Source organism: Lagenorhynchus albirostris, chromosome 11 (genome assembly GCF_949774975.1).
Source record: "Lagenorhynchus albirostris chromosome 11, mLagAlb1.1, whole genome shotgun sequence".
In the NCBI taxonomy this organism is placed as follows: domain Eukaryota; kingdom Metazoa; phylum Chordata; class Mammalia; order Artiodactyla; family Delphinidae; genus Lagenorhynchus; species Lagenorhynchus albirostris.
The window spans coordinates 82,134,115-82,152,829 of record NC_083105.1 but is presented as its reverse complement, the minus strand read 5'-3'; the positions used below and the strand labels follow the sequence as shown (position 1 = coordinate 82,152,829).

The following is an 18,715-nucleotide window of genomic DNA, read 5'->3' as shown; positions in this document are numbered from 1 at the left end:
AAATCACCACTAACTTCTAGTAAGACTTCTACCGAAAGCTTTTGTTGTTGTTTTTTGTTTTTTTGTACTTCATGTCTTTCTATTTAGAAAACTGATAAGTACTTTTTGATACATTTCTTTCTCCACTAAAAGCACTCTAAATTTTCAAATCAAGTAGGTCTGAAGACTAGAAGAGATAGAGAATATCCACTAGAGAATAAATTTACAAACTAACTTACTAGGATAGCAGCTCAAGGAGGGAAGAATGAGCAGGAGGATTGGGTAAGGAAGGGAAGAAAATTCATCATTTCTGTGCATTTAACATGAGCCAGATGTGTTTAAAATATTTTCTCATTTATATATTGATTTATCAAACACATGACATTGCTCTGTGCTAGGCACCATTCTAAGTCCTTTATAAATATTAACTTCCATAATTCTTGTAAGTCTTGCATTAACATAATAAGCATGTACACAAGTTGGCCATCATTATCTTTATTTTAGTCAACAGGAAACTGAAGCACAGAAAGTTTACGTAATTTGCCTAAACTCACACGGCCAGTGAGTGTCTGAGCCAAGATTCAGACCTAGCGCTCTGGGCCTTCGTCACTGTGCTCTGCCATCATTGGAGCATCACATCCGCTCTGTAAGGCTGGCATGGTTTATATCCATTTTAGAGACATGGATCCTGTGTCTGGTGAAATAACTCAGGATCAGCCTTGAACTTATTTTCTTTCCCCACCGTTAGCTCTTCTTATACTTCCTATTCTTACTAATGATATCAACATTTACCCAGTCATCCAAATCTGAAATTGAATTATAGATTTCAGTGTTTTCAGTTGAGTATCTGAGCCCTTCTTTTAATCTCTTCTGCTACTATGTGAAACTGGGCCCTTATTATTCTGCACTAAACCAGGATTGGAATCTCAAATGCTAACGGAAGCAGGCAGGTAATGCAAGGAGTGAAGGAGGCTGGGTCCGAGGGAAGAAAGTTGGCGGACTCTGGCGGGATGCGGGCTTGCAAGGGGCCTGCTTCTTCTGTCCTTGCTGCCTATTTGCAGGCAGGAATATGGGTTCAAATTTGACAGACTTGATTTTTGGAGAGGAAACAGAAATCTGGATTTGTACGTGAAATCTTCTAATGTCTGAATCATAGTGCAAGTCACACAAAACATGGCTGCAGGCCACCAGTTTGTAACCCCTGAGTGTTTATTACTGAGTCCCCTAACCTGATTTACACTCCTCTAGTCTAGTCTACTCCCAGGCTTCTTGCCGTCTTCCCTTTGCTAGCATAATCTATCTGAAGTGCCAATCAGATAGAATTTTAGGGGTGGTTAGGCGGATTAAAAGTATTAAAACATGTAACATTTTTAGGAAAGTTCTTGTACTGGGGTACGCACTCAATTAATGTTCTTTATTGGCTATTAGTTCTTCACTTAATTAAAAGCCTTAAATGACTCCCATTTATACTCAGGATAATCTTTTAACATGGCATAAAAGGTATTTTATCATGATTCCTAACTGACTTTCCACCTTCATGTTTGGCTGTTTCACCAAATGTATACTCAAACCCTTCTCTACACTCAAGTGTGTCAGTTGATTTCATGCCCTTTCACCTCTTCCTCTTCTGCCCTGGCCGTCTGACTTGTGAACTCTTATCCTTCCCAACCCACCACCAAGATTCAATTCAGGCATCTCCTCCTCTCTTAAACCTCTGACTACACTTTTCCTTGAGTTTCCCTTGTGTCCGCATAGGATTGTGAACTCCCTAAGGGCAGGGACTGTATTGTATCATTCTTAGTACTTTGTGCAGTGCTGGAAGGTAGTGTATATCTGCAGTAAATGTTGGTTGGAAATAATACAACTAGTAAAAGTTAGTGCTGGGACTTGAACTCTCACCTGACTGTGAATTTCTTGCTCTTCGGATCGTACCTCATAGAGGAAAGAAGCTGTGGCTGCTCTGTTATCATTAGGGACCCAGCGGACGGACGCAGTGTCCAACCTGAGGACCTGTTGCAGCCTAGGACACTGTGGTGGCAACTAATGATGAATCTAGGAAAATTTTTATACTCCAAGGCATTAATGATACTCTGAAATATAGTATGAGGAAGCTAAGGTGAAATCATCAGTTAAATATTGTTTTACCAGTCAGGTAAAGCAGCTCTGTTTTCCTATTTTAGAAGTGTGATGGCAAATGCTGGAGACACTACGTGTATTTATAGATGGCCTGAGCGCCAGATTTGTTATCTCCTTTCCCCAGGCTTGATAAACACGAAAGAATGCTGGACTCAACGATTGGTAGAGTCTCCATTAATGAACAGGGGAGTCTGGAGAAAACACCCGAACAGGAAATCCAAGGGCACCTAGTGTTGTTTTTATCAGTCCAGGAATTCTAGACTTGCAAATTGTATCCTGTTCTTTTTCTGGCTAAAGAAAGGGCTTTAGTAAAAGACAAAGAACAGTGTGAAATCCATTAGAGGAATAAATCTGCAGTATAATAAGTGCCAGTCATCCAGATCATTCTTTTTAATAATTTGGTCACTTCTGTTCTTAGTTATGTTTAATTTGAATTTTATAGAGCCTACTTGTGTCTGGTTGGAGAGTAATAATTTTTTCTTGTTTTTTTAAGCTAATCTCTAAAAGATGTTATTCAGTCAAGACTAAGGGTGGGATTTTTGGCTTTTACTGTAGTTGTATCTCTCAAGTAGGATTTGTCTCTCTGAAGCTTAACATAACAGTAAGTAATTCTGTCGTTTTTAATCCAAAGGAAATTATCATATATGGGACATATATAATTTAAAATCCATTAAACTTGAGTTCAGTTACTCACCGTCGTTTACAGAATGCCGACTGCGTGCTCAGCACTTTGCCAGGTGCTGTAATACTTTCGTTACAAAGATGGATAGACATAGGTTTTGCTCTGATTTGGTTTTTAAACAGGGCTTGCACACTTGCATGTATGTATAACTAGAATGGAAAGACCATAGTGATGATGGTTAAATTATACAGTGTTTGGAAGTTGTTTTTCATTACTCGATATCCACTTCTGAACCTTGGAGTTATAAACTCATTACGTCTTTATAATGGAGAAACCTGATCTTCTCTTTACCCCTCTTTTATAAAGACCTCAGGTTCAAAAATCTTTATCTAAAACAATTTCATATTTATTTCTGTACTGTTAATGCAAACAATTTCTGTAGTTTGGAATTGTTTTCAATTCCCTAACTTTTTTATGTTTCACAAAAATTTCCCCCAAAGTTTTTCTCAGTAATATTTCTGCCCACTGCTAGCCCCCCCAATTTTGCATCATCTGGGAAAGCCCAGTTAGTAGCAGGGCTTAATATTGGCCATCTCCTCTAGCCACTTTGAAGTGGGCAGAGGTGTCCTGGGCAGGATAGCAATCGATCTTTTTTTTTTTAAGATTCCACCTTATCCTTATGCCATTAAACAGTTAAATTGCATAACAGTTCTCTGTTTTGATGCCATGCTTACCAAGCAGTCTTCTTCAGTCTGTACATTCAGCTAGTCTACAAGGACGGAGCACATTTGCCCAGAGATACAAGTATCTGTTTCGTGTTCCTCAGTTTCTTATTGTGTGAATCAGCAAATTGCCATTATGTCTTGTGTATCAGTCTCTTGTGAACTTGGCGAGGATAAAGGAGCTTTCAGAATTCCCTTGTCCTGGGACGCTGGCAGCTGAAGGCCAGACCTTGCTTCTTGCCAGACAGAGCAGAGCAGCGTGTCAGCTGCCTTCCAGGGCCACACCCTGAGTTCATCATACATCTTTCTTTCCAACTTCTACAAATATTACTGATGTGTTATTTCTCTGTGCTTTTTTTCAAGGGGCATGATTTTGTTTGTTAGTCTTTGCATCATTCACTTTTTGAAAGGAAACTATAGACCACTATAGTTGGGTCTTGACCTTTTCTCCTCCTGCAAATTGGCAAACCAATCTGAAAATTCTCTATCAGCTACGGATACTCTGGACAAATCAGAAAGCACTCTAAAATTTCTAGGTATTTTTTTGTTTGTTTTGTTTTTTAAAGGAATTCCTTTATTTTTATTATTTATTTATTTATTTTTGGCTGCGTTGGGTCTTCGTTTCTGTGCGAGGGCTTTCTCTAGTTGTGGCAAGCAGGGGCCACTCTTCATCACGGTGCGCGGGCCTCTCACTATCGTGGCTTCTCTTGTTGCGGAGCAGAGGCTCCAGACGCGCAGGCTCAGTAGTTGTGGCTCACGGGCCTAGTTGCTCCGCGGCATGTGGGATCTTCCCAGACCAGGGCTCGAACCCGTGTCCCCTGCATTGGCAGGCAGATTCTCAACCACTGCGCCACCAGGGAAGCCCTAAAATTTCTAGGTATTAATTACTCTTTGTTGGAGTTTCTAAGTCTCCCTCCCCCAGATATTGAAAAAGAGTAGCAGGCACTTTTTAACCAGTGTTTAAAGATAACTATCTATAAATTTAAATTTTATATGCCTAAGAGGCTCCCTAGAATACTACTGCAAATGTATACCCAACCCTCTTTTGAGAATTCAGGATACATATTAACATATTAATGATGCCAGGAAGTCTTGCAGTAAGAAACTTTGTATAATCTGGATTTCCTAAATTTATTTGAATTCCTCCACCTCTAATCCATCCTCCCAGCTCCCCTCTCCTCACCAAATCCCCAAATCCCAATTAGCAAACACGATTTGGGATGTTTGCTATATACAATCCCATTCCCTCTTTTCCTTTCTTTGACTTTTCTGCATGTGATCCTGAAACATAAAACACGAACCCAGGTGAGATTTCCAGAGATGGTATGGCAGCATTGCCTTAGGTAGCATTCCAAGCTTAGTGCTTGAAAATCACTTGGCCAGAATAATTCTTGAGCTTATTTTTATTACTGTTTAAAAAATAATGCTCACTATCATTAAAGCACATTAAAAAAATTAAACTAGATGCCTAAAATAATGTCTTACATTTGTATAATTTCTACGTTATATTATCTCAGATGGCCTTAGAGTAGGCCTGTGAACGAGGCAGAGCAAGTGCCGTAATTCCTGTCTGGGCCGGAAAGTGACTTGAGTTCAGAGCGTTCTGGTGATTTGAATAAGACCATGTGATCAGTTAGCAGCAGGACCTGGATTAGATCTCTAAATATCTGACTCCAAGGTTCAGCAAGTTTCGTTTTCCACAGTTGCCAACCTTTATAGGCAGTTTTTGCTAATTTTTTCAACGCTCCTCCCACACCGCCCCCTCCCCCTGCCGTTTGATAGGTGGACTCCTTCACTCATTAATGCCTACTGTGTGTCCAATACGGTGCTATCAAGGTGAACGCTCAAAAATGATTCAGAAAAAGTTCTTGCCCAGAGGATTCCTAGTTTAGGGGGACAGGCAGGTGAAGTGCTCAGCACCGGTCCTGGGAGTATTTGTTACAAATGGTAGAGAGCACGCTCGAAAGAATGCCGTTTGGCCCCTTCTGGTCCATCGATGTCTCCTCTGGCAGGGAACCTTAGAGAAGTCACCGCAGTTAGGCTTCAGACAAACTGGGCTGTAAAGGATCAGCAGGGTGCCTGCAAGTAGAGTGTAGGACGTAACTGGTTCAGGAATAGGTCCTGGGAGGGCTTGGAGGCATGAAAGGGCCAAGTATGTTGGGAGAAGAGTGAGTGGTGAGGAAGGGCAGCAGATAAGGCCAGAAAGGCAAGTTGGAGATAGCACTTGGGTGGGGTTGGACTCTGCAGCTCACCAGCTGTGTGACTTGTCCAAGCTTCGCTTCCTTTCTTTACCAGGCTTCTGTGAGGAAGAAATGCAGTCATGCCTAGGAGTGCCACTGCCTTAAATCCTCAGGCAAGAAAAGGGGGAAATTAATGAATAAACTCTCATCAAGTTTCTGTTAGATACCAGCACTCCGTGTTTGTGGGTTGTCTTTGTTTATCTTGCTAAGCTAATTTGACTTTCTGTACGTGCCATGAACAATTTAAACAAGTAATGTCATCAGCTTCTTGTTATAAAAAGATTTATAGGGGCTTCCCTGGTGGCGCAGTGGTTGGGAGTCCGCCCGCCGATGCGGGGGACACGGGTTCGTGCCCCGGTCCGGGAAGATCCCACATGCCGCGGAGCAGCTGGGCCCGTGAGCCATGGCCGCTGAGCCTGCGCGTCCGGAGCCTGTGCTCCGCAACGGGAGGGGCCGCAGCGGTGAGAGGCCCGCGTACCGCAAAAAAAAGAAAAGATTTATAGTAGTCAGCAGAGGAACAAGTTTATGATGTTAAAATAATCGACATAATGAGGCTGAAGCAGTAAATGGAGGTATAAACCCACTAAGACAACAGTGGAACTGGGAGTTTGCCATAGTTAAACTGTTTACTTTCAACCTGTATTTGACTTGTTTCACATGAAGAACAAGAAAGGTCTTTGGTTCATTCCACTATCCCTGGAGTATATCCCAGTTGAGGTCGATATCCAGGGCTCTGTGTCTTTATGTAGTTAAGGAGAGGTAGGTGTTGGGAAATAGGTGGCAGATTTGGAAGAATACTTTTCGGCTAAGAATGCAACGTTGGATGGTCACCCTGGCAATCTGGATCTCCTCAAGATAGTCTGTTATGATTCCCGTCCAGATAAGCAAAAACATCTTTAATGTATGGAACCATTCTAGGTTTTTTGTTTGTTTGTTTTTTGTGGGGGTTTTTGGGGGTCTAGATGTGGACTATGGTAGGCAAGTCTCTTAGGGTCAGTGCCCACCTATAGCAGCCACCAGAGTTCAGTCTTACATTCCTTATCTTGTCTAATTGTCCACATTATCTTTTTTTTTTCTTTTTTTGGCCACACCATGTGGCATGTGGGATCTTAGTTCCCGACCAGGGATCGAACCCGTGCCCCCTACAGTGGAAGTGCGGAGTCTTAACCACTGGACCGCCAAGGAAGTCCCCACATTATCTTCTTTAAACCAGCACTTTGTTTGGCTGGCTCAGTGGTTTTTAAAAGTTGGCTTTAAGTAGACAAACATTGTTCAGGAAAAGCCATAAAACTTCCATGTTGTCACCTGGCTTGATTCATACATTTTTGTTTCCTGCCTGGTTCCTACAGGGATTTGAGTTTCATTTGAACGTCTTAACTGTTAGGGTAAAATGTTGTTGACTAGTAGAAATGAAACCATTTCTAGAGTTTGTTAAAAGGGATAGAAAGTTTTCTTTCTATTGAGTAATTTGTGTCTCTGTGTTGTTCTAGTTTCTGTTACTATGGCAATGACGGCAGGGACCACAACCACCTTTCCTATGAGCAACCATACCCGGGAAAGAGTGACTGTGGCCAAGCTCACGCTGGAGAATTTTTACAGCAACCTCATTTTACAGCATGAAGAGAGAGAAACCAGGTATAGTAAAGGCTGGTCAAAATTTTCCGTGTAGTTAAATAAGCTGTTATACCACAAGTGGGGTGTAAGCATGTTGTCCATGAATAATATAAATATTGTGGGTCCCTGTATGCTGACAGTATACCTGGTTCCTTGTTTTATTTTCACAGAATAGTGTCCTGTCCTGGGCACCCATATACTTATATCACATGTCAATTGATGTTTTAAACAAAACGTTTCTAACCATGAAATTATGGTATATCTTTATACTTTCTTTTTTTATATACTCTCTTTTAGAGGGCTACTTAATGACTGCCTTTAATCCAGAAACTTTTGTAGTGTTGTGTGTATATCAGTGGAAATGGGAGAATTATAAAAAGAATGAATGACGTTATTTTGCCTTCAGGAAACTTATAGTAAGGGAGATAATGCACATGAATATTACATGAAAGGGTGAAAAGTATGCCCTTTGAGAAGGGCAAAGAAGGGGGAGATTGTTTTTGACTAAGGCAACTGGGAAGGCTTCATAAATGGTGGTGGCATTTAAACAGAGCTCCTAAGGAAGAGTACTATTTATATATACATAAAAGGGAGAAGAAAGAGGTTAAGGAGCAGGAGGAAGGGTATCAGAGACAGAAGAAAGCACCTTTACTGCCAGGTCAGGCACTGTGCAGTTTAACTCAAGCTGGATTTTTACCGTTTCCTGAGAGCCTTGGATGCTTTGTAATGGAGCTATTTTCCTGGTAGTAAAGAGCCTTGAAAACTTTTGAACAGATTTAAATGATCACAGGTGTTTCTCTGGAAGATTACTTTAGTTGTGATGTACAGAGTGGACTGTGGGAGGAGGAATCAGAAACAGGAAAGGCTAGCACTGTAGTCCAGGCCAGTGGAAGGGAGGCTTGCTTTAGGATTATGACAACAACAGGGAAGAACTGAGTGAGAAAGACAGAAAAAACACGGCAACTACCCAAATATGGAATGTGAGAGAAAGTAGTCCACGCTGGCTCTGAAAGTGGTACAACTTAGTGAACAGAACTCGAGGGGAAGAATCTGGTTTTGCACATAATTTTGGGCAGGTCCAACTACAGATTAGACGTGGCTGGGGAGAGAATTAGAACTAGAAAATGAAACTTAAGTAACTATTCGGAAGTCAACTTAGAGTAAGGAAATATAAAAGAGAGCTAAGAAACGTGGAGAATAGTGAGGAGAGCAAACGTATCTTTGATCAAATTTCCTAAAGGAAGAGAGGAAAGAGAACTAAGAGATTGCCATCAGCAGAAATTCCAAAAGATTCGACTTAGGCAGAAGGAAAGTGATTGCATTCAGAAGATCTAAATGTAAATATGTGGCTAATGTGTAAGAAAAATCAACAATAATGATAATGTCACATGTATTAAAAAAAATATTTTCCTGCAGTAGACTGTCAGTCAAGAGGGAAGTAAGTGGAATTAAATTGTTCTTAGAGATCAGTGTGTCTCTAAGGATAGGGATACAACACAGAAAGGGGTAAAGATTGGTTAATTTAAAGCTTTGACAAATTAAGTGTACATGTAATTTCTAGGGTAGCCACTAAAAGAATAAAAATAGAGTTTGTAACTTTCAAACTAATAGAAGGAAAAAAAAATGGATGGGGGAAAAATAAGTTCAGAAGAAGCCAAGGGAAAAAGAAAAACTGAAATACCAAAAGGCAGGCACAAGTAGAAACCACACCATAAGTTAGAAATAAATCCAAACATGTAAGAAATACTCATTGTAAATGTAATGGAAGTCTCTGGAAGTGAGCAGATCATCAAGGGAGACTGAATAAAGTAAAAGAACCAAGGAAGGAAAGACCTGTATTTTTTCGACAGTCACTCAAGTTATTCATCAGAATTTTAAAGGTTCATTGTCTTTTATTGCTGAAACCTTAAAATAATTCAGTTTTGCCCTCTGTTCCCAAACAAAGGAAAATAGGAATAAAAGTATCTACTGTTATTTAAAAAAAAGCATGGTGGTGCCATGGAAGTCAAATTAAATAGTCAGCTATTTTCTAGAAGCTAATACTTTAAGAAACATGGATGAATTTTTAAGGCTTAATTAACTGGATAAATGCATAAGTCAAATAAAGTACCAATCAGAACAAAGCATAAGGTCATTTTAGAAGGAAAGCTATTTTTAGAAAGGTACAAGAGAAGTCCTTGGGTCTTCTCATTTAGGTATGGAAATGGATAGAAGTTATTGCATGTCTCCCTAGAAGGAGGGATAATTTACTGAAATATTAGCTTTAGCAAGGACTGAGGAAAGGGGACAGTAGGGATTTGCCAGAAGAATAAAGTTGTTCGTATATTGATAGTCCTCCTGGGTTAATGGTCCTCTTACTCTTTGGATTCTTCCTGCAGAGAAGAAAACTCAAATCATTCAACAAGCAGCTCTGTGGCGCCCGGAGGTGCCTGATGGCAGGCACAGAATCCAGCATTAGGAACTTAGTCCATTGGAAGGGTTGGGCTTGGGTGAATAATGTGTAAAAAAAGATAAAAATCAGTGTGATTAGCATCAGGGTAGGTGCTTATTACTAGAATTGAGAAAGTCAGTGGAGGATATACTTTTAGGTGCTGATTTATGAACAGGCTTTAGGTATTTTTGTTATGAATTTTCCATAAGAAATAAAAAGGATCTTAACAGTGGTTTAGGAAAGAGCTTATCTTTGGACATATTGTCATAAACAACAAATGCCAAAAGATTTGTATGATGGTTTTAATCCTCAGCCCTTATACCCATTTGGATAAATCCTTGAAAGTTAGTCTTTATCTGAGATGCTCCAAAACTAATTAGGACGAGCTCTCCCAGGTTTATCTTTAGGAAAAAGAGCAATACCATGGAAATAAAATACTAATAGTCACTTGGAAATGAGTTGCAAAATGTGTACCACAGCTATCTCTCTGGTTACTAGTTATTTCATCCATCACCCCCCTCACCTGTAGCTTAAGTAACTTTAAGGGTGCATTTTAAAATATTGAAGAACTGAACTTGGCTATACCTAGAAAAGCAAATGTTCTGGTAGTTAATGGGTTATTTTTTAATGTACGTATATGACTTTCCAATTTTCCAAGAATTAGAATAAAATACACTTAATTGCACTGAACATCTTTCTGTGATTAATTAGGAAAATCAAGTTTAGTGTTTCAGTGAAGCACTTAGACAAGCTCCTTTAGCTAATAAGCGTTAAAACCAAGGTTCGAGCACAGGGATGTCCACCTTAAAAATTTTTACTTTTAGTCACTGTAGTTACCTTTTTATACATCTAGTATAAACTCTGATAAATGTTAATGATTTTGGAGATTTGAACACTAGATAACAGAGCTTTCTGTATCAGAACATGAGTCACCTTTGCTAACGATTCATTTAGGCAGCTTTAGAAGTAAATTATTCATTTGGCTAGTATGAGGCAGCCAATTCTGGACTGTATTTATATTTTGAGAAAGAAATATTTATATGTGCATATATGTTTATAAATATTAGTCACTATTCTTAGTGATTATTTTGATTCAACTTGAAAGATTTTTTTAGCATGGCAAACTGAGTGTAAACTTGAAAAAATAAATGTACATTTCTTAAATGGGAATACTTAGGTACATATTAAAATTTGAATAATTTTTTTTGAAAAGGCAGAAGAAATTAGAAGTGGCTATGGAAGAAGAAGGATTAGCAGATGAAGAGGTATGTAAGCTATAATTACTATGACTCTAGTTAACAGTACTCTCTTATATAATTGAAAGTTGCTAAATCTTAAATGCTCTCACTACAAAAAAAATAGTTATGTGAGGTAATGGATGTGCTAACTAACTTTATTGTGGTCATCATTTCACAATGTACAGTATATACCTGTATCAAATCATCACATTGTAGGGACTTCCCTGGTGGTCCAGTGGTTAGGACACCACACTTCCACTGCAGGGGGTCCGGGTTCGATCGCTGGTCAGGGGAACTAAGATCCCGCAAGCCCAAGCCGGGCGGCATGGCCAAAAAAGAAAAAAACAAAATCATCACATTGTATACCTTAAACTTACACAATGTTACATATCAATTATATCTCAATAAAAGGGGGAAAAACTACTGTATGAAAGCAACCCCAGTGACTTTTTCTTGTAATGGTATCAGATGATTTTATAACTTAGATAATGTGGGTTTCCTATTTGAACGTGGGCTTCTTCCTTTGTTGCTGTGATGGAAATCTTTGAAAGGGGGCAGCTTTTTTTTTTTTTTAATTCCAAGAACATATATATATTCAGTGAATAGTATCTAGTGTGAGGAATAAGAAAAGAGGGCTTCAAGAATAACTGATCAGTTGCCAAATTTCCTTACATTTTTCCTAAATATTTCTTAAAACCACCCAGTTCACTAGTCTGGTGCCATGAACCCAGTGGTTTAAACTACCGTGTATTTCACCTGAAGAATCACTGCCCCCAACTGGTCTCTCTTCCTCCATTCTCAGCCACATTCCCACTCCCAGTTTTTCTACACACTTCAACCAGGGTTATCTGTCAAAAACCAGATTTGACCATGTCACTCTTTTGCTTAATACCCTTCACTGGCTCCCAAGTACTCTTGGGATAAGGCTAACTCTTTAACATGGGTGTACAAGGCCCTTTATGATTTGGCCTCTGCTTCCCTGTCTCTAGCCTCATCTTTTGTCACCCTGCTGCCAGGCTGACCAACAATGTCAAATTACTTTCATTTCCACGCTCTTGCCTGTGGACCTTTTCCCGTGCTTTATTTTGCTGCTTGGAACTCTTCCTTCCTCCTGCCTGAGTCTCATTATTCTTCAAGACTCTTTCCATCTCACTTTAGGCATCATGTCCACTGGGACAGAGCTCTGTTCCTGTCCCTGTGGCAGCCTTAAAATACCATCTTCCCAGAGTAGAAACTCCTTACATCTCCAGGGCTGTCAGAGGGCGAAAATAAATATTTGGTGAATAAATGAACAAATGGACAATGGATCTCTCCCTGAAGAGTTTACAGATTGGAAGGAAAGATTACGTGTGTGTGTAAAAATATGTACACACGATAGAATGTGGCAAACTTTGAAAATATGGAGATTTTTTTCCCCTAATTCAGGGGATCAGAAAACGTTTCATGGAAGAAGTAACAATTGATTTGAATCTTAAAGAAATAGGTAGAATTTACATGATCGTTAAGAGGTATGTACAAAATAATGAATATACGAAGACTATTGAACTTTAATAATGAACAGCTGTATGAAAGCAGATGTCCAAGGGCCAAGCAGGTAAACATAAATGAGAAAAGCTGGCCACGCTTGTTTCATAGTGACGTCTTAGAGGTTATATTCTTTTGATCTAACATACTTTGCATATTCAACTCTTATTTTTTTTTCATTTCCACGAAGAAATAGATTCTTTTTTTGCCTTGTTGTAAAAGATTCCCTCCTCACAGTTTATCTTTTGATAAAGACATACCACTTTTCACTTTACTGAAAGAGAACAAGAGCACCAGCCCGATTATACCTGTCGCCCAGTGACTGGCGCCTTGATAGGAACTGACCGGTCCCAGAGCTGCTTGCTGCCCACCCAAGGGGGCTGCACCGTTGGCCCAGTGAGGCCAAGTTCCTATTTTTCAAGAGAAGCTGGAAATCTGGACTTTTGAGAAAACACTCGCTTTTTAAAATATTGGCAAGTCATTAGAGTGATTTAAAGACAACTTGGGGTGGGCTTCCCTGGTGGCACAGTGGTTGGGAGTCCGCCTGCCGATGCAGGGGACGCGGGTTCGTGCCCCGGGCCGAGAGGATCCCGCATGCCGCGGAGCGGCTGGGCCCGTGAGCCATGGCCGCTGCGCCTGCGCGTCTGGAGCCTGTGCTCCGCAACGGGAGAGGCCACAACAGTGAGAGGCCCGCGTACCACACAAAAAAAACAAAAAAAAACAACTTGGGGGCCCAAATCAAATGCATCTGTGAGTTGAGTACAGCTTGTAGCTTCTGGCTCGTAATCTCTGGTTCACACCAGGAAGTACTAAGTACATCTAGAGCTGTTTTCTTTGTTTCTCCTTAAATAACTTGTAGAAAATGTGAGGTGATTTTACCCCTAAAAATGCTCATTGGCCCATTATAACCATTTATAAAACATCTAAAATTTTTGGTAAAGGTATTTGAATTCCACAAATGCTTCTTGTTAGGCCCCATACTAGGTCCCAGGCTGTCACATTCTATAAAATAGACATGGTCTCTCAATCTAATGTACAGTATTTTGGAACTATCTTTATGTGGGGTGGGTCTTTTCAAAGTAAAATTGTTTTATAAAAATAAATTCATCCTTAATCCATTCTGTAATAGAAAGTTATTTGTGAAATAATTTGTGAAAACTCAACCATATATAACGTGGCCTTAAAAAGCATTTATACTGAGATGAAGTTCTTAGCTGACCCCTTTCTTATCTTAAAACTTCTGTGTACACTGTCTTCTACAAAAACTGAGCACCCTACAGATTAAGAGTTTGAAGAACGCCAATTTGAAAAGGAATGGAGAAAAAAAAGAAAATGGCGTACTTCTAGTTTCATCTCACTTAAAATCCCATCGAACATGGAATATTATTTACTCTAATGGAAAACCAAACTGGGCAAGTTTAAGCTGCAAGAGAGCCATGAGATGTTAAGTTTGTCCACAGATTTTTGTTGTTGTCTTTGGAGAGGAAAGAATGTGATTACCTCAAAAATGTTACTTGTTTTTCAAGGTGACTTAATCTACACAGGTTGTGAGCAGATGTATTAATGATTTTTCATCGATTTTTTTTTTTTTGTAGTTTAATGTGAACTTGTTTCAGCTCTCTCTGGACTACAACACTGACTCTTAATATCATGGATAGATTTTTTTTTTAAAGTACTATAACAATGTTGTAGGTGATTTCCCTTTTTTGTAGGATTATATATTCCATACACTGTGATCTCCCTTTTTGCCATTTAATAGCTGTCCCCAAAACTACATAAACATCATTTACTTACTGCACTACACAACCTATCAAATACTAATAAGCATTATTTTCTTTGGCTGTTTCTCTTGTCTGTCGATTTTGAGCATAATTTATGAAGCTGTGTGATGAGGTCATCTTTTCCATTCAGATTAGACCAGTTTCTGAACTACATCCAACTGCACACTGTTTTATAATCCATAAAGTCATAAATCCAGAATGCCTTTCAAAATTCTTATATTTGTTCATTTATGTAATTTTAAAAAGGGCTTGTGCTGTTTTGAAAGATGGTGGTATAGTGCCACCATGTGGCCTTTTTTTAATTAGATATATAGTTGAAAAGCTACTTTTGAGCTCTCCTTTTGTTTTACTAATAATTCATTTTTCAACGTTATTATTCAAAAGGCATTTTTAAACAAAGGAGGTCTTCACTGTTTTCACCATTGATGTGACTTTACTTAGCTGTTTAAAGATATTTAGATTGAAGACATATTTCCTAATTTTATCCTCTTAGATTAACTTTGTTAGAAGTATCAGAATTCTGTTGCATTAATGATACATACTTGCATATTTCTTTCTTTTTTTTTAAATAAATAAATTAATTTATTTTTGGCTGCGTTGGGTCTTCGTTGCTGTGCGTGGGCTTTCTCTAGTTGCGGCGAGCGAGAGCTACTCTTTGTTGCGGTGCGCAGGCTTCTCATTGCAGTGGCTTCTCTTGTTGCGGAGCATGGGCTCTAGGCGCGTGGGCTTCAGTAGTTGTGGCACGTGGGTTCAGTAGTTGTGCCTCAGCGGGCTCTAGCGCTTAGGCTCAGTAGTTGTGGCACACGGGCTTAGCTGTTCCGCGGCATGTGGGATCTTCCTGGACCAGGGCTCGAACCCGTCTTCCCTGCATTGTAAGGCGGATTCTTAACCACTGCGCCACCAGGGAAGCCCATGCTTGCATATTTCTAATTAATAGTTCACCTTACCCTTTTGGAAACAGATGTACACAGGGGTAGGAAGGGGCTACTCAGTGGTTATATCTTGTACTGCATTTAGGAGCAATGTTTCTGAACAGTTTCAGTCATTTTGACTTATTTTCTCCTCAGACCTGAACCACTGAAAGCTTGATAGGGTTCAGTTGAAGATGAACCGGGGTTTAATTTTTTCCCTGATTTTGTTCGTTACCCATTCTACGTGACCTCTACTAGGAGAGGTAATTTGACATAATTGTATGTCAAAAAAAGAGAATTTTGTTTGGTGAGGGGAAAAATGAGGTTTAGAACAGTTAAATAAATGCCCATTCCAAGTGTAACCTTCAGGTATTTCATAATGTTTCTTATTAATAGTATTTTTTGTAATCTTTGGAGAATGAATTATGAAATTCTTGACTTGGATATTTTAAAGGATACTTTGTGTAATTATTTTTTTGTTGCAATTTCATATTTTCAAGAAGTTGTGTGACAAGTCTCAAGCACTTTATTAAAAATCTGCCCAAGAATAAGTTCTACCATAAATAAATCTGTATGGAAATACTGCTGTTGTGTTATTTCGGTGTCAGAAGTCTCAGTAGTTGTGACAGACCAACCTTGGAAATTAGGGAATTGAAGCAAAGTAGATTTCTTGACAGTAAAAAATCAATATCAGAATACTATTAGCATTTCCTAAAGTTTAATTTTTGTTTTTGAATTAATTTAGCATAAAAATGAAAGAATATGTGAACTAGTTAAGATGGAATATTTAATGGAGTCTGCCTCAAGAATAAAGATTTATCAATCGTTAAAAATTTTAAAATGGTTTTTTCAGATTATTTTATTTTTTCCACGCCTAATAAATATTCAACGTTGGTAAATAAGTTTTAGCACCAGTATATAATATTTAGATACATTACCCTCATTATAATGTATCTCATCTTTTAATACTATAGGCTTCCTTTGAAATAATCTGATTTTAAAATCATCCTTTTAAACTGTCCTTTTTTAATAGAAAAAGTTACGCCGATCACAACATGCTCGCAAGGAAACAGAGTTCTTACGGCTCAAGCGGACCAGACTTGGCTTGGATGACTTTGAGTCTCTGAAAGTTATAGGAAGAGGAGCATTCGGAGAGGTGTGCTTCTTTTTTAAGTCACTGCTGTTGAACATGTGCATCTTAAGATAGTTCAGAATATGTATTAAAATAGTTTTAATATGTATTAAAGTAGTGTAATATATTAAAATGTGTATTAAAATAGCTTAATTTTAATAGAATTTCTAAAATACCAGCAACAGCAAACTACAACACTGCTTTCTTTAAAGGAGCCTACCTTTCACTCCGAAACAAAAAGTAGTGATTGTTTGACATTTGTGATATGAATTTTTACATTCTAGGTGCGGCTGGTCCAGAAGAAAGATACAGGCCATATCTATGCAATGAAGATATTGAGAAAAGCTGATATGCTTGAAAAAGAGCAGGTATGAGCTCTCTAACACACGTAGCCAAAGGGGTGTCCACTGACTAGGTGTTAGAGCAAGTGCTAAAACTGGGACTTTTAGAAAGAAACCTACACATCTTACTATATCATCTGTAGACTTTTGGTAGCCTGCTTCGTTGTTTCTCAATTCTTATAGTTCAGATTTCTTCCAAATTCATGATCTGATTTACATGTCTAACAAAATACCACAGACTGGATGGCTTAAACAACAGTTTCTTTTCTCACAGTTCTGGAGGCTGGAAGTCCAAGAGCAAGCAGGGTTTGGTTGCTGGTGAGAGCGCTCTTCCTGGCTTGCAGACGGCCGCCTTCTCACCAGGTCCCCACATAGCCTCTCCTTGGTGTGTGCACAGAGAGGGGAGAGTGACTCTCTGGGGTCTCTTCATACGAGAACACTAGCCCTGCCCCTTACGACCTCACTAACCTTCAGTACCTTCTTAGAGGCCCGTCTCCAAACCCAGTCACACTGGGAGTTAGCACATCACCGTAGGAATTTTCAGGAAGGACAAAAACATTCAGTCTGTAACAGAATACCTTCTTCTCTGAATTCAGTGAAAATAAAGGACAGTTCTCAGCTCTCTCAGTCCCTGTCACCTATCAAATAAGCAAACCAGTCTCTTGAGAATTTGCTGATTTTACATATTTCCAAAATCTGTAACCACTCCAGTTTTGTACTCCTGGGCTCTCGCCATGTTTCCTGTGACTTGATGCAGTTTATGGGGCGGCCATAAATCTGGAAACATCAATAGTATTATTTAATGCATTCACCTGTATCTCCAGTCTGGGTGAACTCTAAGTGAACATATATATGCTAGTGAAGGACTCAACAAGGGTACAGAGAGAGATGGTACCTCTCTGTACCTAATGCTTGATTTCAGTCTCTAGTCCCACCTACAGCTTACTTTGTTATTATAGCAGTATGATGTTGATTTTTATTTAAATATGGCCCACTTTAATTTTCACTGTACTGTTTCACTTTATTTCTATTCCATTTATTCAACAAGTATTTATTACGTGCCTATGATGTGTCAAATATTATTCTACGTTCTGGGAGTACAGTGATTAACAGGAGAAGCCTGATTCTTGTTCACTGACATGGGGAAAATGGGCAGACAGCTATTTGAAATAGTCATTTCTGATGAGTAGTATGAAGACAGATTTTACAAAAGGATAAAGTGATGCAGATGACCTGGCTTTAGGAGGAAGAAGGAGATGAGGGAAGGTTCTCTGAGAAGGGAATATTGACGAGAGACTGAATAATTAAAAAGTATGAGATCTGAGGATCTGGTAGAACAAAGATCCAGGGTGCAAATGCAGAGGCCCTGTGGCAAGCATAATCTTGCCCTGCTCAGAGGCGGCAAGAAGCCACTGCGGCTGAATTCAGTGAGGGGAAGAGTGGTTGGAGATGAAGGGGGAGAGGGAGGCAGGGACCAGATCACACAGCTTTGCAGGCCATGTGGGTCTTACTCCGAATGCAGTGGGAAGCCATGTTCTGCTTAAACAGAGAAGCGTCATGTCTGATGGATGTTTTACAAAGATGAATCAATCCCTTTGCTTGCTGGAAGGACTAACAAGAGTTGAAGCAGGGAGAACACTTGGGAGACTGTGTAGCGATTCCAGCCAGGATGTGACTGTGGCTTATACAACAGCAAAGGGGAAAAAAGTCAAACAGATTGTTTCCGTGGAAGAGCCAGCAGGATTTTCTGTGACATACTCTATGTTGGGGGGGTGAGAGGAGAGGTAAGGGGAGTGAAAAGGGAGGGAGGGATCAAGGATAATACCTAGAGTTTTACTTGGGAATGGGATGCTGTCAGTTTCTAATGTAGGAAAGACTGAGGAAGGAACAGGTTTGGAGACACTGGGAATCAAGTGTTCTCTTTGTGGCATATTAAGTTTGAGCTCCCTGTTGGATATCCAAGTAGAGATAATTATGTTGACAGTTGGCTAGAATATGGGGAGAAGTTTGACTAGAAATATAATTTAGGGATTTCCCCAGTGGC

At 39.4% G+C, this 18,715-nt stretch overlaps 1 protein-coding gene across 4 annotated transcripts in view; it reads left to right on the top strand.

Moving 5' to 3' along the window:
- STK38L (serine/threonine kinase 38 like) overlaps positions 1-18,715 on the top strand; it is an 82,142-nt gene that overhangs the window by 47,879 nt on the left and 15,548 nt on the right. For 2 of the 4 annotated variants that reach the window (XM_060166676.1, XM_060166675.1), the window contains 4 exons: positions 7,190-7,334; positions 10,958-11,009; positions 16,232-16,354; positions 16,615-16,698. In XM_060166676.1, coding sequence (XP_060022659.1) covers positions 7,201-7,334; positions 10,958-11,009; positions 16,232-16,354; positions 16,615-16,698 — 393 coding nt within the window. In that variant the 5' untranslated portion in view covers positions 7,190-7,200. Of the gene's footprint in view, positions 1-6,241; positions 6,272-7,189; positions 7,335-10,957; positions 11,010-16,231; positions 16,355-16,614; positions 16,699-18,715 lie in introns of those variants that run through there. The other 2 variants (XM_060166678.1, XM_060166679.1) reach the window with 2 other exon arrangements.